Source organism: Limulus polyphemus, unplaced genomic scaffold, assembly GCF_000517525.1.
Source record: "Limulus polyphemus unplaced genomic scaffold, Limulus_polyphemus-2.1.2 Scaffold1196, whole genome shotgun sequence".
In the NCBI taxonomy this organism is placed as follows: domain Eukaryota; kingdom Metazoa; phylum Arthropoda; class Merostomata; order Xiphosura; family Limulidae; genus Limulus; species Limulus polyphemus.
Genome location: NW_013666806.1, coordinates 129,811 through 148,804, shown reverse-complemented (window position 1 = coordinate 148,804; position 18,994 = coordinate 129,811). Strand labels below are relative to the sequence as shown.

Genomic DNA, 18,994 nt, shown 5'->3' with positions numbered 1-18,994 from the left:
ACCACAACTATATCATATTTACATGCGATGTTAATATTAAATCTAATATAGCTTCTTCTCTTCGGTCACTTGTACTTAAATACTCACCACAACTATATCATATTTACATGCGATGTTAATATTAAATCTAATATAGCTTCTTCTCTTCGGTCACTTGTACTTAAATACTCACCACAACTATATCATATTTACATGCGATGTTAATATTAAATCTAATATAGCTTCCTCTCTTCGGTCACTTGTACTTAAATACTCACCACCACAACAATATCATATTTACATAACATGCTAATATTAAATCTAATATAGCTTCCTCTCTTCCAAGTTCCATCACCAGTTGGTGTATAAAAGTATCCTGAATAATGTCCAAACACCTATCCCCTCACTGTCAGACTAGCAATTTTCCCAATCAATACCCCTGATATTAAAATATCCCATAATAACATCTTTTTCAGCTACCATTCTGATCTCATTATACAGTTTCTCATTAACTTGTACGTTCTGACCTGGTGGTCTATAACAAATCTCAGTTACAAGAGTTTTCCCTTTATATCCACTAACCCAAACTTACTCGACCTCAATTCACTCCTCACATATAAATCTACTCCTCCCCCCTTTTTTCAATACTCTATCTCTAGTAAATAATCTGTAGCCTAATATTTCAAGAAAATTTCAAATTCAACCAAGTTTCAGTGATACCCATAATATCAAAATCCTCAGTTTCCACAACTGCTTTGAACTCATCAGTTTTATTTCTAATACTCCTAGCATCACAACAGTAACAATTAATCATATATTTTAAAATACATTCATGTTTTATGACTGTTGTAAATGTTTTCCTCTCAATTATATTCTCTATTTTATTCATATCATAGCCCTCATCCCTGTCTAGCCCTAGTTTAAATCAACCAATACAGCCGAGTTAATAGTCCTTGTTAAGATGGTAGCCCCTATCTTGTTCAAGTGTAAGCCATCCACTCCAAAAAATTTACTTTCTCTTTAAAATTATCCCATAAACCCAACCAGCCTATTTATCATCACTACATATTGACCTCAGCCTGACATTCAATCCTAGTGACCTACTTAGTATCTCATCCCCACAATGTATTCTTGGCAATATCCCTGACAAAATCAAGCTATGACCCCTTTCCTTAAATGCCCTATCAATGTTTTATACTTATCAATAAGCTCCTCAGATCCATCTTTCTTTACATCATTAGCCCCAACATGTACCACAAAAACTGCATTGCTACTAACACCCTTAACTATCTCTTTGGTTCTATCAGTTATATCCTGTATCCCTGCTCCTGGATAGCATAAGCATATTCTTTTGCTCCTATTTACTCCACATACTACTGTATCTACATGCCTAACTGGAGAGTCACCTACAATTTCCCTATCCTTTACTATCATCCTTTGTGATCCCATCTGTTTCCCTTACTTTCTCCCCCTCATCACTAGCAAGTGTTTGGAACCAGTTGCTTAACCTAAACCCAAGCCCATCCTTGATCATAAATGCATTATTTTCCAAGTTTTTAGCCTTATTTCCTTTCAAATATACTGACTCAAAAATTAAACTACAACATATATTAGAGTGGGCAGATGAAGCATTTAAACTTTTCAAAAGAATAGGATTAAATATAGTGATCATTGTTATGAAATAATATAGCTATACATTTAAAAGAAATGTATCACAAAATGAATTTTATTTATCAAGCCATATGGAAGTTGAAAAACTGAATCTTGAATTTCATATAAATATTTGAATAATATAACTACTCACTATAGCATGTTTTTGTTTCCACATTACAACCTTCAGTTGGCTTGCAATGGGAGTCTTCTCTGCATTCAGGGTAATGGCCTGAATAAAGTCATAGAAAGTGAAATGTTAATATCTCAGAATTAAGAAAAATATTTCAATTAAGATAATTCTTTCCCGAGATTAATAAGGCCTAAGAAAAATTGATGGTAACATTTGTTAAAAGTATTAATAATATAGGTACTAATGTTACCAACTTGTTTTTTTTATGTCTTAGGAAGTAATATTTTACACGATGTGTAGCTATGATACTTGTAGCAGCAAAAACTACATTACTTAGTTGTTTGTTATGGAAATTTGCACATAGATACACAAGGGCTTTCTGCACTAGACATCCCTAATTGTGAACTGATAGATTACAGGAAATACAGCTAGTCAAAAGCATACACCACTAACTCTTGGATACTCTATTTGTATTTTACTGTTACTCTTATGACATACTTATGGCCCCAAAATTTGCAGTGCAACTGTGGAGTAATGGGATGCAAACAATGGATAAACACAGTTTAGCACTTGAAATACCAGGTCATGCCCAGCCCATCTACATTAAATAGCACAATGAATGTTTATGATAACATTCCTGTTTAACAAAGTTTTAATTCATTTTGGATGTATATGATAAATATCACAAAAGTGAGAAGATACTTTTTTTCTAATCTGGGTGACATTTCCAGCAGTTTCAGTTCAAATCATAGTAAACTCATTTTTTTAATATAACAAATTTTTCTCATCTGATTTATAGTATAGACAATTTGTGAATTTTTCCTTTTTTTTTCTTAAATATAAAAAGCCTATAATCCAAGCACTTTCAAAAGGTGGACCTTTTTCAGGGGCAAACGTTTTTTTACGTATGAGAACTTATTAAAAATATTTTCTAATGTGTGAACATACCTAGACTAATACTGGAAATTAAATTTGGTTTGCTATCATTATAATACAATATCCTTATATTAGAGCCATTTGACATACTGAGCTGTAAACATCACACTATTGTAATGGAAACTGTGCAGGAAGTTCTTCTGAAAATTTGCATATACTGTAAAATAAATAAATATTTGTAATTTAGACACTTATTCCAAGCTATAACAATGTCTTAAACAATAAAATGAGTGAACCACAACTGTATAAAAATTATAAAAAGAAACACTCACAGTGACCAGTGTAAGGTTCTCCAATAAGGTCAGGTGGGCATGAACACTTATAAGAACCTGCCAGGTTTGTACAAACTGCTCCCACAGCACAAGGGCTATGACCTTGAAGACACTCATTAATATCTAGTGAAGAACACAAATCAGATAACATTTAAGATCAATATTCTAATAAAACTTTCCTTTTGAAATGTCAATAACAAATTTATCATGTTCACTGTACTAGATGAAATAGATCAGTCAGAGCTAAAAGAAGGTTTAAACAAATTACAGAAACAATCCTATAAGTAAGCAGAACAAATAAAGCTCGATTAATTAAATACCACAAGACATATGGGTAAACCAAATACAATGGAAAGTGTTAAGGAACAAAGAGCTAAAGATAAGGCTGTGTCATTATATTTTGTTTAACCTAAGATTACTACTGCACTTTTACACAGTTTATGACATAATGACATATCTAAAATAGAAAACTATTTTTTTCCAATAATATACATTCAACGGTAAAATTTAGAACAATTGTTAAATTGTAATGAAGGTAATTTTTTTGCTGAAAAATTTACATTCTTATGAAACTAGCTCTCTACAATTTGCAGACAAGACTTATGGCTCTGAATTGATATGTAAAAAGAAAAGTCAGGTGGTATTATTCAGGAACAGGTAAAAATGCTTTCTTATGATATGATGTTTGATTATTTTAGTTAATGTAGTGAAACATACAAATTACTACAATAAAACTTATACACAGAAAAATATAATTGACAGCCTTTTTTTCTTTATCAGGTAACTTACCTTTACAATTTTGATTTACACAGACAAAGCCATTTCCACAGTCACTACCAACTTCACAAATAGGCCATGCTAAAAACAAGTTATATACAATAATCAGTAATTAAATAATTCACTTTCTAATTTCCAATATATAAAAAATAGATTAGATATATGCTTCAATTCATGTGCTTCACTATTCCATTTCATGATTTCCTGTTGTAGAACTTTTTTTAGGGAAGATCAAATTATATTATTTTTTGTTGGTAAATAATTTAATACTTTTTGTTTATTTGTCATTAAGCATAAAACTACACAATGGGCTATCTGTACTGAGCCAACCTCATTATCAAAACCCAGTTTTAAGCATTATAAGCACACTGACTTACCATTGAGCCACTGGGAGGCATTTTTAATGTTACAGAAGCATCAGTTATTTGATAAAAATGCTATATAAAAATAACAAGCATAAAACAGATAAAGGTAAATATCTCTAAAGAATCCTATAAAAATTCCTAAATACTGATGAAAATACACTGATAGAAAAACTTTTTGTGCATGCTTATGTATTAAAGTCACTAATAATAATTTTTTATGGTACTAATTAATTTAACTTAGCAACAGAATTGACTAGAATTGCAACTTTAATGGCACTTTTACCACTGGATTGTATGACAAAGGTGTAATTGAAAAATATTTTTGATATCAGATGTTTTGATAATACAGTCTGACGCTAATTTTTAAATTACCTAACAGTTTCATGCTTTCTTGTGTTCTCAGGTTGATCAGACTTTGATATTCATCAAACTTTAAGAAAATCAAATAATATTAACTTACATAAAATTTGAAACTATAAATCTATTACAAAGTAAAATATGAATAGTCAATTGTAAAACTTGTTCTACCTATGGAGCAACCAGCTCTGGGAGAACCTGTATAACCTGGCAAACAAGTACACACAGCAGTATGGTTCAAAGTTCGACATAAAGTATTCACACCACAAGCACCACCAACTAAGCAGGGATTCTGGCAGACAGTGTTGATGCAAGCCTCATCAAAAGCACAGTTACTATCAGTACGACAACCCACTGAAAAACAAACATAATGATGTTCAACTTCCATAAAGATAAAAATTAGTTTATATTATTAAAGCCATCAATCTATCAATTTAAAAGAACAGAATAAACAATTTACCAGATTACATCTTAGAATTATCTACAGTCTAACAATATTTTCTAAAATTATTTCCTTATATCTTTGAACTTTAATTGTAAAAATAAATTATTTAATTTTTACAACTATTCAGAAGATTAGTTGATCAAGGCGATCTTGAAGGCCAGTGGAAAATTCTTTTATGTAAGTATGTATGTAACAAAAGATGTATTGATAATATACATATTCTTAGTTGAGTAACGGTTTATTAACTGCTAATTCAGCTCACAAATTATTAGGATTTCTTTTAGAAAAATAAAGAATAAACAAATATTCCTCTCAGATAACTCTGACAACAGGCATGTAACAAATATGATAGATAAATTAATATACTAAATAATCTGACATAATTTTAGAAACAAAAAATTAAGAAATTTTGGTTGCCAAATTTTAATAATCTATTTAAGGAACTTATCTATTTGTAAATGTCTTCTTTATTACAGAATCTTTCTCTCATTTCTTTTGTCATAAATAAGTCTAAATGTTTTCAACTGAATGGTTCCCAAATAGTCTGTGTCATCCTCATAAATCATTAACTGGCCTCACTTACATACATATATTTACAATATACATCTCCTTTTGTTATTATAAAACTATAATTTTTATGTTTATTATAGCTTATTCTAGGAAATCATATCAAAATTATAACTATAACACTGGTACACAGAATGTACACAAATATATTACAGATATAGCCTATAGTTTTTTTACAAGACTTACCTATACACTGTGAACGATGGCATATAAAACCAACAGCACAGTTCTCATCATCCTTGCATTGTGTTTCATCAACTACATTTGAAAAGAAAAAGAAGATAAATGTAGTTTCATTCTTCACAAACAACTTGTATTTTATGGAAAAAGAACTTCATAAAGTGAGAAATAATCAATTACTGTTAATCAATTGGTGCCTGAGAATATTTTCATCTGTTAGTGATTAAACTGGGTAACTCCAAATTTTACTAAATCCCAATATTGTAAGATTTTGCAAATGAATAACTGTAATTACTTTATCAGTTTTCTAGGCTACAGCTAAATGCTTTATAACTTACAGATAATGCATGTGGGTTATCATAATTTGAATTATAAGTATAACTTGGATGGGAATAACCTTAACAGTGTTATGAAAGAAAGGGATCTTGGTGTAATGGTTGATCAGTCTCTTAAGCCATCCAAGCACTGTGCTGTTGCTAGTGGTAGGGCAAATAGGATTTTAGGTTGTATCTACATAAATATTGAATACAAGTCTAAAGAGGTTATAATTTCATTGTATAGGTCACTGGTTATACCAGATTTGGAGTATTGTGTTCATTCTTGGGCTCCTTACCTTAGAAAGGACATTGAATTATTGATAAGGCTTCAGAGAAGAGTTACTAGAATGGTGCCCAGGAAAGCGTATTTGTCATATTAGGAGAGATTAAGATCTTTGAAATTGTTTTCTCTTGAAAAAAGAAGAATTAAAGGGGATCTGATTGAGATGTTTAAGATTGTAAAGGGAATTGATAGTAACTGCGTGGTGTAGAAATACTAGTGTAGAGGATGACATTACAAAGCCTTTCAAATTGTCGCCCTCTACACTTGTGTTTCTACAACAGGCAGTTGTCATTCATTCAAATAAGTTTCATAATTAATACTCTGCCTAAACAATCTATCAAGGAATTGATAGTATTGATGCATCATCTTTTTTCATCCTTAATGGTGAGAATAGTAGGACCAGAGGACACAAATATAAATTTTTTTCAAGGTAGTAGTCATCTTCAGCTAAGACAGTTTTATTTTTCTAACAGGGTAGTTGGCCTTTAAAATGGGCTGCTTTCAGATGTTGTGGAGGTAGTGCATTTAAGTGAAGGGTTGGTAACTATATGAATGATAAGGGCTGACTTTAAGATTTTTTTTTTAAATTTATAATAGTTTAGAGGATGTGACAGCCAAAATGGACCAATAGGTTGTTGTCCTTAAAAGTTTTTATTATATTATGTTAAATTAACTCTAGTAGAAAAAAAATTAAACATTATAGTCTTACCACATCAAAAGTTATCATATATTTCTGAAGTGAGATTATCAAAATGAAAAAAACAAAAAAGAGAATCAGATTAACAGATATATAACAATCACAATTTTATATATATATACATGTATTACTTGAAAGCATTTTGGCATAAAAGTTCTAACTTTTTTCTGAACACAAACACAACATTTCTGTAGTGGAGAAGTTCATTTGAAGGTTTCTTTGTTTATGAAATGGTAAATGACAGAATATACTGGTAGTTTCAAATTCTTTATGAATGATAAAGTTTCAAGCAAGTACCGTACCTTTCTTGCACAGGATTTCTGGATTTCCAGTGAAGCCACTGGGGCAACGACACCTTGAAAAGTGGTTGACAGGGATACAATATGCATTCTTACCACAAACACCACTCTGGTCACATGGGTTCACACATTTACTACGAATACAGGCTTTGTCTGTTGGACAGTTACTATCAGTACGACAGCCATCTGATTAAATAAATAATATTTTTTAATGACTGTTACCTATAAAAATGTCAAATATAAGTTTAAAAAGGCAAAATTATGTCACTAAAACAGTAAACTTGTTAATGATTACTTTCAATTACATATTTTCATTGTATGCTATCCTCATATTTCAAAAATGGATATACTCAGTACTCTGCCCATGTACTATAAGATACAGTATCAAGAGCACAGTTATTCAGTAGCATAAATTCGAAATGGACAACCTCCCTGGCTGGTGAAATGGTAATTAGATGATGTTCTTAGTCACATTCAGGTATATTCATCAAGTCTATCATTCTTCTGTGTATTCTAAGTGTTGAAAGAGGTCGACCAAGTAACAGTTCCTCTAACTACACTAATAACTTCACCATTCAGACAGTACAGACTCAACATTAGTGCTTACACACAGAAGAACCACAGACATGCAGCTAGCCAAATGCATGAACAAGATTGCTTTTGCAGGTAAAGAAATTAGTCTCTTACTTTTGTAATTCATTTGAACAAATAAAACAAAACGGAAAAGGTTTGACATAGTATGCAGTTTTCAAGATAAGCAAGGCACAGACTGTTTATTCTTTAAACACATAAATAGCAGAAAAAAATGGAATTATTACCGGAACACCTTCTTCCTTCACATATCTGACCAGCAAGACAATCAAGATCTTCCTTGCAATGAATAACTGGAACTAAACAGAAAAAAGAAAATAAAGTTCAACTTATCAGCTCATTAACAGGTAAATAATTATGTCATTATTAACATAGTTGGTTAAATTGACCAGCAAAAATAAAAAAGTCTAAAATGCATTCCAACATCTTTTTTTTATAGTTAAGTGCTACAAAAAGTATTGCAGTAATAAATGCTAAGTGAAATTATTTTTAGTTATAAGAGTTATAGTTCCACTTACCTCATGGATACACTTAATTTTGTAGGGTATAACTAAATTTAAAATTAATTAGCAATTTTTTTAAATTACATAAAAATCCTAATAAATTAAACTTTGACTTGTCAAAACTTAAGTTACAGATGAAAAGCCACAACTTCTTTCTCATTTCTTAATATTGGCCTTATTTCAGGCAGTGGTGTATCAGTCTTGTCTCACTTAAATACAAAATTTCTTTAAATTTAAAAATCTGAAAATATATGTAATAGAAAATTGTATATTATTTTGATACTTATACTCATGTCAGTTATATTTAATTTACTAATTACACCAAATTACGATTGTTGAAATGAATAGTCCAAAAGGTAAGGATAACAAAGAATTTATTAAGTTTGAGGGGAAAGTTTTCTGAAGCAAAGCCACCAAATTAAACTTTGTTTAATAATAAAATGAAAGTGATGTGAAAAATTCAACAGAAAATAATTGTGAAAACACAGCAAACACAATGTGTGTAAATTTTTAAACATGTGACACTAATATATATGATCTAAATTTGCATCTAATTACTTGAGAAATATTTCTGTTAAATGGTTATGGTTGTGTGTTTCACAAAAAGTAATTTTTAAAGCTTTTTAAATGAAAAAGAATTCATCTGCTTATACAACGTCACAAAAACCTGTTTACAAGTTCTATACTCTCTTCTGTGTGTTTCATATTTCTTTTCACTTCCATAAAAAAAGCTCATACTGATAAATGGATAGGGCTAATAGAAAGGGAGCCAATTCATTACATTAATAAATTTTTTCATTATCACTTAGTCTTAAGACTAGTTTTGTGAAAGCTAACATTGATAACAGATAAAACTTACTTGGAACACATTGAAGCCTTGGATTTCCTGTAAATTGGGGTAAACAAGTGCACACTCGATCATGGTTGTGCGGTCGGCACTCTGCATTTTCACCACAGGCTCCAAATATTTTACATGGATTTTGGCAATGATTATTCAGACAACTTTCCTTAAATCCACAGTTAGCATCACTTCGACAGCCCACTGTAATTAGGTAGATATGTTACTTTACAAGGGCTTTTCAAAACTATCCTTATTTAATTACCTCAAAACTGTCTCAGACGGAATGGTGATTTTATATTGTGTTAAATGTGGAACTTCTGTATTTTGTGTGCAAATTATGTAAAAGCTACCAAAATAAAGATTCAATGACCAATAATGTAAAATACATGCATTACATTGATTAAGACAAATCAGATAGGACAGAAATGTTTAAAGTAAAAATGAAAATCTCAAAATGTGCCACACACTTTTTTTTAACTAAGTCCTTGAAGAGTTGGCAGGTGCCAGAAGATTAGAAGTTGGCTAATGTTACTTCATTTTTCAAGGGATGTGATATAAATTGTCCCAGTATTTATGTAATTATAGGCCTATTAATCTTACATCAGTGATGGGAAAAGTTTTGAAAGTCTGATAAAAGATGCTTTGCAAAGTTATTTAACAAAGTTTACAATTTTGTTGGATAATCAGTATGGCTTCACTAGGGAAAACTTTTGTCTTAGGAATCTTTTGAAGAACTTACTGCATATGTAGATGAGGTTATGGATGTGGATTTGTGGTATTTGGATTTTCAGAAACCATTTAGTAAGGTACTGCATAAAAGACTTGTTAAAAAGTTACCTCTGTATGTGTGGCAGGGGAGTTTGGCTCATTGGATAGAAAAGTGACTGGATGGAAGAAAACAGAAGGTTATTATAAATGAAGTTCATTCAAACTGGATTAATATCACAAGTGGGGTACCTTATGGCTCAGTGTTAGGATTTTTGCTCTTTTTGGTATATATCAATGACAAAGATGAAGGAATAGTGAACAAATTATTTAAATTCGCTGATGACATTAAAGTTTTCGGTGTTGCTGGCTTTGAGGAGAATGCTGCTCTTTTACAAAAGGATCTGGAGTATTTGGTGAGTTGGGAGAACATATATCAAATGGCTTTTAGTTACACTAAATACAAGGTAATGCATGTGGGGTATGACAATTTGAATTAAAAGTATAATTTTAATTGGAATAACCTTAACAGTGTTATGAAAGAAAGAGATCTTAGTGTTCTGGTTGATCAATCTCTTAGGACATCCAAGCAATGTATTGTTGCTAGTGACAGGGCAAATAGAATTTTAAATTGTACTTAAAAAAATAATTAATGCAGGTTTAACACATTCACTGCTGCCTTGGAGACCAATATCCATGCCAGGTACCATTGTTTATTTTTATTAGGAATATTTTATTAATGTAAAATAATATCAGATAGAGTATTTATAGGCATATATGCTTATTCAACTAAAATCTGTAGCATGACATACATGAGCATCATTGGCACTGCAGCTAAACATTTTTTTATGAATACTGCATGATGCACATGTGTGCCCTCTATTTTATACACCTTGTCATGGTTTTGAGTAATTTTTGAATGTGCAAGAAGAGTAAATTATAGTCATGGGAATAGCACATCTGTTAATGATATTTTCTGATGTACATCAAATGTAAAATAGCAAATAAAACGAAATAAATTCTGTTAGGCTACTTTTTAATCATTATTTCTTTATGAGCTTTTGTAAAACATGGCTCAATACAAAGGGCTGATTTCTTAGAACAATTTTCACAATAACACATTGTGTCTTTACACTTTCCCCCCCCCCCTTCAAAACACACTGAACAACATTTCAAATTCTTCTTTTTTTTGCCTTGGGCTTTGAATGAGCATTATTTTTATCTGTGTGGCAGGGTAGAAGTCATACTCAGTTAAGACAGCCATATTTTTCTAACAGGGTGGTTGACTTTTGGGATGGGTTGCAATTCAGATGTGGTGAATGCAGTTAATTTCAGGGAGTTTGAATGATAAAGGCTGGATTTGAGTGTTTTCTTTTTTATTTTAGAGTTAGTATAGTGGATGGGACCTCCTAGATGTGCCAAGAGATTTTATTTTTCACTTATAGTATATGGATATATATGTATGGTAAAATGTTTTTTAGTTATATACTATTCCTTATCCTTCTAGAAATTTGAATTATAACTTTTTTCTGCTGGTCATCTATTTTTCTAAAGACAAATATAAATCAAGATTTAATTCTTAATACTATGTAGCAATTTATAATTGAAAAAATGACCAAAGTATCATGCTCTGAGTTTTGGAGAAAAATTCTTGCATTGGGGTACACTTACAAACATTTAACTATCTGAAATTAATCAATGTAAATACTAGCCGTGACCCACAAAACATTTGCAGTAGTTTTTCATGCCCTTCACTTGAATTTTCCTTATTCTATCATTTTCATGCACGCCATTTAATCTACACTTTCTTGCATGCATTATGTGTTAGATCAATAAATCCTGGTATATTTGGAAAAATTTTGTGTAGTAAGAAAAACAAACTCATATAGATGTAACTTTATTTGAAAAAACTACTTGTAAAGTAAACAATAAGGCAAAGTAATGGTATTTATAATAGTGTAAAAAGTATGAAACAGTTATGAGCTTTCAGTGTTTTACAAGTTGAAATGAAGAAACTCACAAAAACGAAGAATAAAATCCATAGTAAAGGTGTTTATAAAGTAAATGTAAAGTTGTAATGAAGTTGAAATATCTGAATGCGTGTTCACAAAGTGATAAGCATATGATTTAGAATGAACTGAACATGCATATTTTAGACCTAAATAAGTTGAGAAAGCCCATAGAAATTGTATTTAGAGAATGTTCATCTTTCTTAAGGAAACTACATGTGGGTTAAGCATTGTTTGTGTGAAATACTTTGCAAATAAATAACTAAAGTGAAGAACAAAGCCAGTCATCACGTGCTGACAACAATATTGTGCTATCTTACATGTAAAATACTTGTTATATTGAAAAGTTTGACTAAACAAAAAGCAGTTAAGATCATTCTGAATTGAAAAGCCAATATGCAATCCGAACTCCTCGAACAAAGGCCTTTCTAACAATACAAAAGTTGTAGTGTTTGATCAAGGAAATTTGTGTGAAAAGTTTTGGATGGACAAATGCAAGCGTATTATTTATATAGATGTTTGAATTAGTTTAAGTGCTGAGTTTATTAACTTTAAACTGAAAAGAGAGTAAGTTAGATTAATATCAGAAAGAAGATGCTTATTTGTACTTTCTTCACTGATTTTATTAAATTAGAATATATTCTTCTTTAAGGTAGTATTCATTATAATATCCAAAACTTTGTTTAAAAAGTTTATAAATGTCCTTACTAAATGCAATATAAAATAAGCTGAGTTCAATCCAGTTCATAACACTAATCACAATATAATTATACATACTGTTAGCTTTGGTATGCACTATAAGAAGTAATGACATTGGATGTTCAGTTGAATACTCTCTTTTTTCTCATCACAAATGAAAAATGTCTCCTAAAAATTCTGTTTACTTGATGTAGCACTGTATCAAATACATTTCAGTGTTCAATATTATATGAGTTTATTAAAGCATCAACGTAAAATTTGTTTGTTGTTATCAGCTTCCAGTTTAGCAAAATCATTCAACGTTTTTACGAGAATGAAGTTTACATTGATGTGGTATTTTATATATCAGAGAAAAAGAATTATGTAATATTTCACAAACAGTTATTATAAACACACAATAATTATAAAAAGAACAAAAATTAATGGACAAATAATAGTTCTCTAGATATAGAAAAAATACTAGTCTACTTACCAATACATTTATCAGTTTTACAAATCTTCCCAATAGGACAGTCGACATCTTTCTTGCAGTATGGATCAGTGACTGTAAATGAAATTATATTGTAATTAAATTTCCTTAGTTCAAGTGCTACCACAATATTTTATATAAATAAAAGAACAGCAGTTTTACTGTAGGTATTTATAGAAAGAAACATTGTTGCTGTAAGTTGACATACTTCTCATGACTTATAATTTACATCTAGTTCTTTCATTAGATGTGCTGGGATATGGCATAAAGCTAAGTTTGTGTTTTGAGGGAAGGAATTAACAGAGCTTTACGACATGTTTTGCTGTATGCTTACTTTTTCTCATATACTTAGCTAGAAACTCACATTGAATAGGTAGAGGGACTGTTGCAAGGGAGAAAAAGAAAAGAGAGGCATCCTACGAGAATGTCCGAAGGACCCCCCCCCCCCCCAATAGGGAACCCTCAAATAAGAAGATGATAGGTGGAAGATCACATCATTCCTGTATCAGCTATACTCTTCACCCAGACATGGAAAAGGTGAGACTGAGTTGTGCAGACAAAAATGAGGAGCACATCTCATTATGAGTAAAATAAAATATGTGCCCCAAGGTGTAGAGTGGCTAGGGCATGACAGACTATGCATGGCAAGTCAACTGCATCCAAAGCTCTACTATCGAGAACTGACATCCATGGTAAGACAACTACAATCCAAAACTCAACTGTAGGGGACTAACATCTAAGCAGGGGTAGGAAACAGGGTCAGACAGTCTTCTCCTCAAGTGTCAGTCAACTGGAGGGAGAATTATCACCACCGATTGGTGAACAGGGCACATGCGATCGGAATGAAATACAGATATATCACTCTCAAATCAAACAAACCGGAACCACCCCAAATGCAGTACCATCCCAAGAGCAACAACCAAGTGCACACGTCTTGACCCACGACACAGGGAAGTGTACCAGAGATTAACTGAGTAAGTGAGTAGAGACACCCTGAACACGTGTGAGGATTTATATTGATTGATTCAGCTCTAAGTCCAAAACCCAACCACTGGGAACCAACATCCATGTGAGAGTAGGATGAGGGATCGCAATCGAAGGGATGAACTGTCTTGACACTGGCACACTACATGTGTGAGTACATCATGTTAATTGGTTCAGCTCTAAATCCAAAACTCAACTGCCAGGAACCAACATCCAGGCAGGGGTAGGATGAGGGATACCAATCATGTCTGCATCAGCAGAATACTACCACCCTACTCTCAACTGGATAGATGCATTATTTTTATATTGTATATTTCACATTCAGGAGGAGACCTCCATGGTCCACCAATCCAACATCTTAGAATGGAAAGTGGTAAAGACTCTCTTACTCCATTGGAGGAAATGGGGGGAAAACCCAGTGTAAAGCCTGGAGGAATGTTCACACCATAGACAGTGAAATGGGCGACCACAAAACCTTTTATTGAAAAGCAGACCAACCCTGATTTATTCAATCTAGGGAATGGCAGGGAGGGGCAGCTATCCCCCTTCCATTTTACTCATAAAGTCCATGGGTAAGTATAGTCTGGAATGAGCATATTTAAGAAGCAAATATATTTTTCAGGGGTCTATCCCATGTTTTGTTCTGAATCTTGCTCTGTGGCGAGTGGTGCGTGGCCAGGTATATTTCACTTTCTTAGTTTGGTACTTAAATCTGCACTGAAAGGCCATTTTGGTTTTTTGGTTTTCTTGCATGGCCATTAAATGCACACTGATCTGTAATATACTAGAGAATGGGTATTTTGCAAGATCGCCTGTAGGTTATTCCTTGTGAGATAAATAAGGAAAAAAAACTTACCCAGTTATAGTCGCACTGACGTCTAAAGAATGGCAACAGGTGGAAGATGATAACCCAACAAGGAAGAAACAGCAACATGATGCTGATAGTGAGAGATGAAAGTATATGGAGTGGTCCACATGAAGTGGCTGCTTGAAGAATTTCCTCCAATGGGTGATGCAGATGAGAAGCCAGAGAAAAAGTGATGTGCCTAATTTGATGGGAAGACACTGAAATAATTGACTAGAAGGAGGAAATAAGAAGAATAAGCCAACTGAATTAAAAGGAAGGGTGGGAGGAGATCACGAACAGAGGATAGTTGCCAAGGGATGAATAGATGGGAATGGTAATGACAGAAAGAATCCATGTATGTGATATAACAATGAAGATCACAAATGGGACATAGAAGTCTATCTGGATCAGACTGGGAATAGAAGTGGGAAATGGATGGAAGGGAAATCAGCGAGAAGGAGGAATCACCCTCCCTAGTCATCAAGGTATTGGGAAGAAAGATCAAACTGGGTAAAGGAAAAGATAGGAGGAATGATACAGAGTGTGTGAAATGTTGATGGCAAACAAATCTGACCAACGACATCCACAGGCCAAAAGGAGGAAGAAATACACTTTAAGGGATAAATGAAACATGGAACAAGAAGAAGCAGACAAGTGTGTTGGGCTGACTCCAGATTGTAATGAGCAAAGAGAGGCCAGTCATCCATGTAATGGCGGAAGCACAACCCTTGAGTATATATAATAACCACAAAAGTCTTGACCACCGAACAAAAGACATATGGGGCTGTAGGAGGCCCAAAAGGAAGAGCATAAAATTGATAAACTACCCCCCATGATGAACAAACTAAAGGTAGTGTCTCGATATGAAAATATGTAGATAAACATTTGAGACTTTGACCTTGACCATCCATAAACCCAGAGAAAAAAACCATCTGAGAGTGAAAAATGACTCCATGGTAAAATGAGGTAGAATCAAGAAGCGTTTGAGGCATGAAAGATCTATCACAGGCTGCCAGTCTCTGGTTTTCTTGGGGACCACAAACAGCCTGGAATAAAATCCTGAAGAAGGGTGAACTACAGGTTCAATGGCATGTTGAGATGGAAGATCTTGTACTGCCTCGTACAGATGCTGAGGATCTCAAAGCAACAGAAATGAAACAGGTATTGGAGACAATGGAGGAGGGGAGAAGAAATGGATGACAAGTCCCTTTGATAAAAACCTGAAGAAACCATAGATTCCTGGCAAAATCTTGCCATTGATGAACAAACTGGGATAAATGAGCCCCTACTGGACTAGAATCAACAGGGTAGTCAATGATACTGTTGGCGACATGACACTCGTCGCTGAGGAAAATGACGAGAAGATCCTCTTGTGGAAGGAACAGGGTTGGGAAGGAGTATAATGGGGAAAGATATAGGGGATTGTCGAGGCTCTGTGTGAGATAAATGATCAACCAATGAGGAAAGAGTCAATTGCTGTCTCACAGATGTCCCCCAAGATTTCAAGATTCCCAGAAGATCTCCAAAGACTGACCAATGAAGAAAAGGGGTGAGGCATAAGTCCGAAATATAAGGAGATGGTAAACAAACGTGGGACAAAACCATGTTTCTCCCCAAAAGATCCCAACAACAGAGGTACCATGTGTGTAAAGAAAGAGCAGAAGTCGACAAATGTACCAACAAGGAGGTAATTAGGGCAAATATATCTCCAAAGAAACTTTCAGGATCAAGGTGGATGGTGCACAAGTATTGTAGGATAGATGTGAGGGTAAGATGAAGGAGAGAAAATTGGGCATGGGACAAAAGGACAGGACAATCAGGAACCACCCTCCAAACAGGTAAAATGGATTCCAAGAGTTGCAGGAACAGAAAATAGGTCTGATGGTAGGCCAAAGTACATTGGTCCACAGCCCATAAAGGGCAAGGCATGCTCGTGCCATCACGTAATTGAGAGACAAAATTTTCAGCATGAACCCCAATACCAGGAGAGGCTAGAAATACAAAATACTGAGAGGAAGGAGTATCATGTAACAAGGAAGGTAGAGGATTATTGAAAATTGGGGAAAGGAATAAAACAAAACATATCTGTGAAATCATGTTCAAAAAAGCCTTATTAGGCCTAACAGAACCCACAGGAGTAACCAGGGAAGACACAGCAAATTCAAGTGGAAGAAAAACAGGTTCGCATTGTTCAGGAGGAAGTTGGGCAACATCAGGAGAAGAAGTTTGGTTCAAATAACAATCAATCTCTCGACGATTAATTGCTGATAATTCCAAAGTCGGGTTACCCCCACCTGAAGCCTGAGTAGATGTCCTAGCAGAAGGTACCACTTCCAACATGGTAACACTTATTTTAAAATTCATAATGTAAACCAAACACAACTGTGTTGGTAAAGAAAGAAAGACAAACTCAGAAAATTAATTTCCATAACTGGGTTTTGAAATGAAATAATACCACTACGAAATATTAAAATGGAAATTATAGGTTGTAAACCAAAAAAAAAATGCTGCGAAAATTCAAATTTGATTTGAGAGAGCACTAAAGCAAACTTCATAACAAGCACTGCCAAACAAGAAGTAATAGTTAGATAGAATTGCATAGAGGGAGTTACATGAGTCACGTGTGTGTGAGGCACGTCTACTGGTGGAGGTTTGTCGCATGATAACTTGTATGTGTGAATCAGTTAAACCATGTGAACCGAGAGGGTATGCAGGATTAAAAGGCTTGTGGCATACGAAAAAATATTTTGCAAATAGAGGGCAGCACTGAACGAGAATAGCTATGTATGTGAGTGGAAGTAAGCTACCTTGTCAGAAAATATGATACTAATAATGATGAGGTAATAAGTATGTTCTGTTAAATACCAGACTAAAAATTTAGTTTTATTTATTTATTATAAGGTGGCCTTTTCCCCTGAAAACAAATTATAAATATACTTTAATTACAATTAGGTGCTTGGAAAACAAATTGCTGAGACCCCCAATGTAAAGACAAAAAACTTTGGGAAAAATCAGTACAAAGATTAGTTAATAACTGGAGAAGATACCATTTAAAAAAAACTCGTTTGTTTATTGTTTTAATTCAAAAGAAATAAAAGTTAAATATAGTGAGTCTTGCTTTTCATTGAACTTATAAGGCTTTCTAGAAGAAACATGACATTTAAAAGCAATTGAAATTAACTTATTGTTACAATTAAAATACATATTGTTATGACAGCGGAAGTCACGTGAGGCTGGGAGCATGCGTGCTGGAGTTTCTAGAAGGATCATGACTTATCGAGGAACCTCGCGAATGTCCGAGTGTTTGCCAGGCACCCTCTTTTTTAGTATATATGCCTGGCAAATAAAGCCAGCGATAGATTTACAAAACATTCATCAGATCCTTATTAGATTATGGCACAATGATTACATGTAACATGAATAATAATCAACAGCAGATTTTACAAAAACTGCAAAACAAAGTAATACGTCTCACCTACTGCCTCCCCCACTACACACCTGTGTGCTACGTTGAAAAATACACATCACTACACACTATACAAAACTGCATTTCTAAACTTGCCGCCAAATACTACAAAAAAGCCACCCACCAAAATTCACTCACAGTCGAATTTCATAAAATTGCCGCCACCACCAAACAATGGTGTAAATACCTATCCCCATATAACATGATACACAACAACACCACTACCACACCTCCACGATCCACAGAACTACTTATAACATATTATATTCTTTGCATAACCATTTCACTGTTCAGTATCTTTTGAGGTCTTCAACCCGTCAATAGATCTTCACTTGGGCACTAGTCGGGCTTCTATTCGGCCCTGACTAGCGAAAGTGGGTTTTCTTGGGGTACTCCCGTTTCCCCCCACATCAAACTCTTTGGCATTGAATCTATAGATCCCAGCCTTGGCACTTGGATCCACAGATCCCCGCCAGGCCCTCTAAAGGCCCGTTTGCTTCATTTTGTTTCGATAACTTGTCAAATTCGGCTGCCGACTTGCTCCTTCTTCAAAGATCAACCGGCCTCTGCTACGCCTTGGACTTGCCTTCACTTCCGCCTACTTGCCTCACCATCATACGTAT

The 18,994-nt window shown here is 33.6% G+C and overlaps 1 protein-coding gene across 1 annotated transcript in view; it reads right to left on the bottom strand.

The window, feature by feature from the left end:
* LOC106462548 (fibrillin-1-like) overlaps nucleotides 1-18,994 on the bottom strand; it is a gene marked incomplete at its 5' end in the record, with an annotated part of 157,590 nt that overhangs the window by 8,982 nt on the left and 129,614 nt on the right. The window contains 9 exons of the mRNA XM_022389848.1: nucleotides 1,784-1,861; nucleotides 2,971-3,093; nucleotides 3,760-3,828; nucleotides 4,641-4,823; nucleotides 5,668-5,739; nucleotides 7,261-7,443; nucleotides 8,076-8,147; nucleotides 9,211-9,393; nucleotides 13,078-13,149. Coding sequence (XP_022245556.1) covers nucleotides 1,784-1,861; nucleotides 2,971-3,093; nucleotides 3,760-3,828; nucleotides 4,641-4,823; nucleotides 5,668-5,739; nucleotides 7,261-7,443; nucleotides 8,076-8,147; nucleotides 9,211-9,393; nucleotides 13,078-13,149 — 1,035 coding nt within the window. The remainder of the gene's footprint in view (nucleotides 1-1,783; nucleotides 1,862-2,970; nucleotides 3,094-3,759; nucleotides 3,829-4,640; nucleotides 4,824-5,667; nucleotides 5,740-7,260; nucleotides 7,444-8,075; nucleotides 8,148-9,210; nucleotides 9,394-13,077; nucleotides 13,150-18,994) is intronic.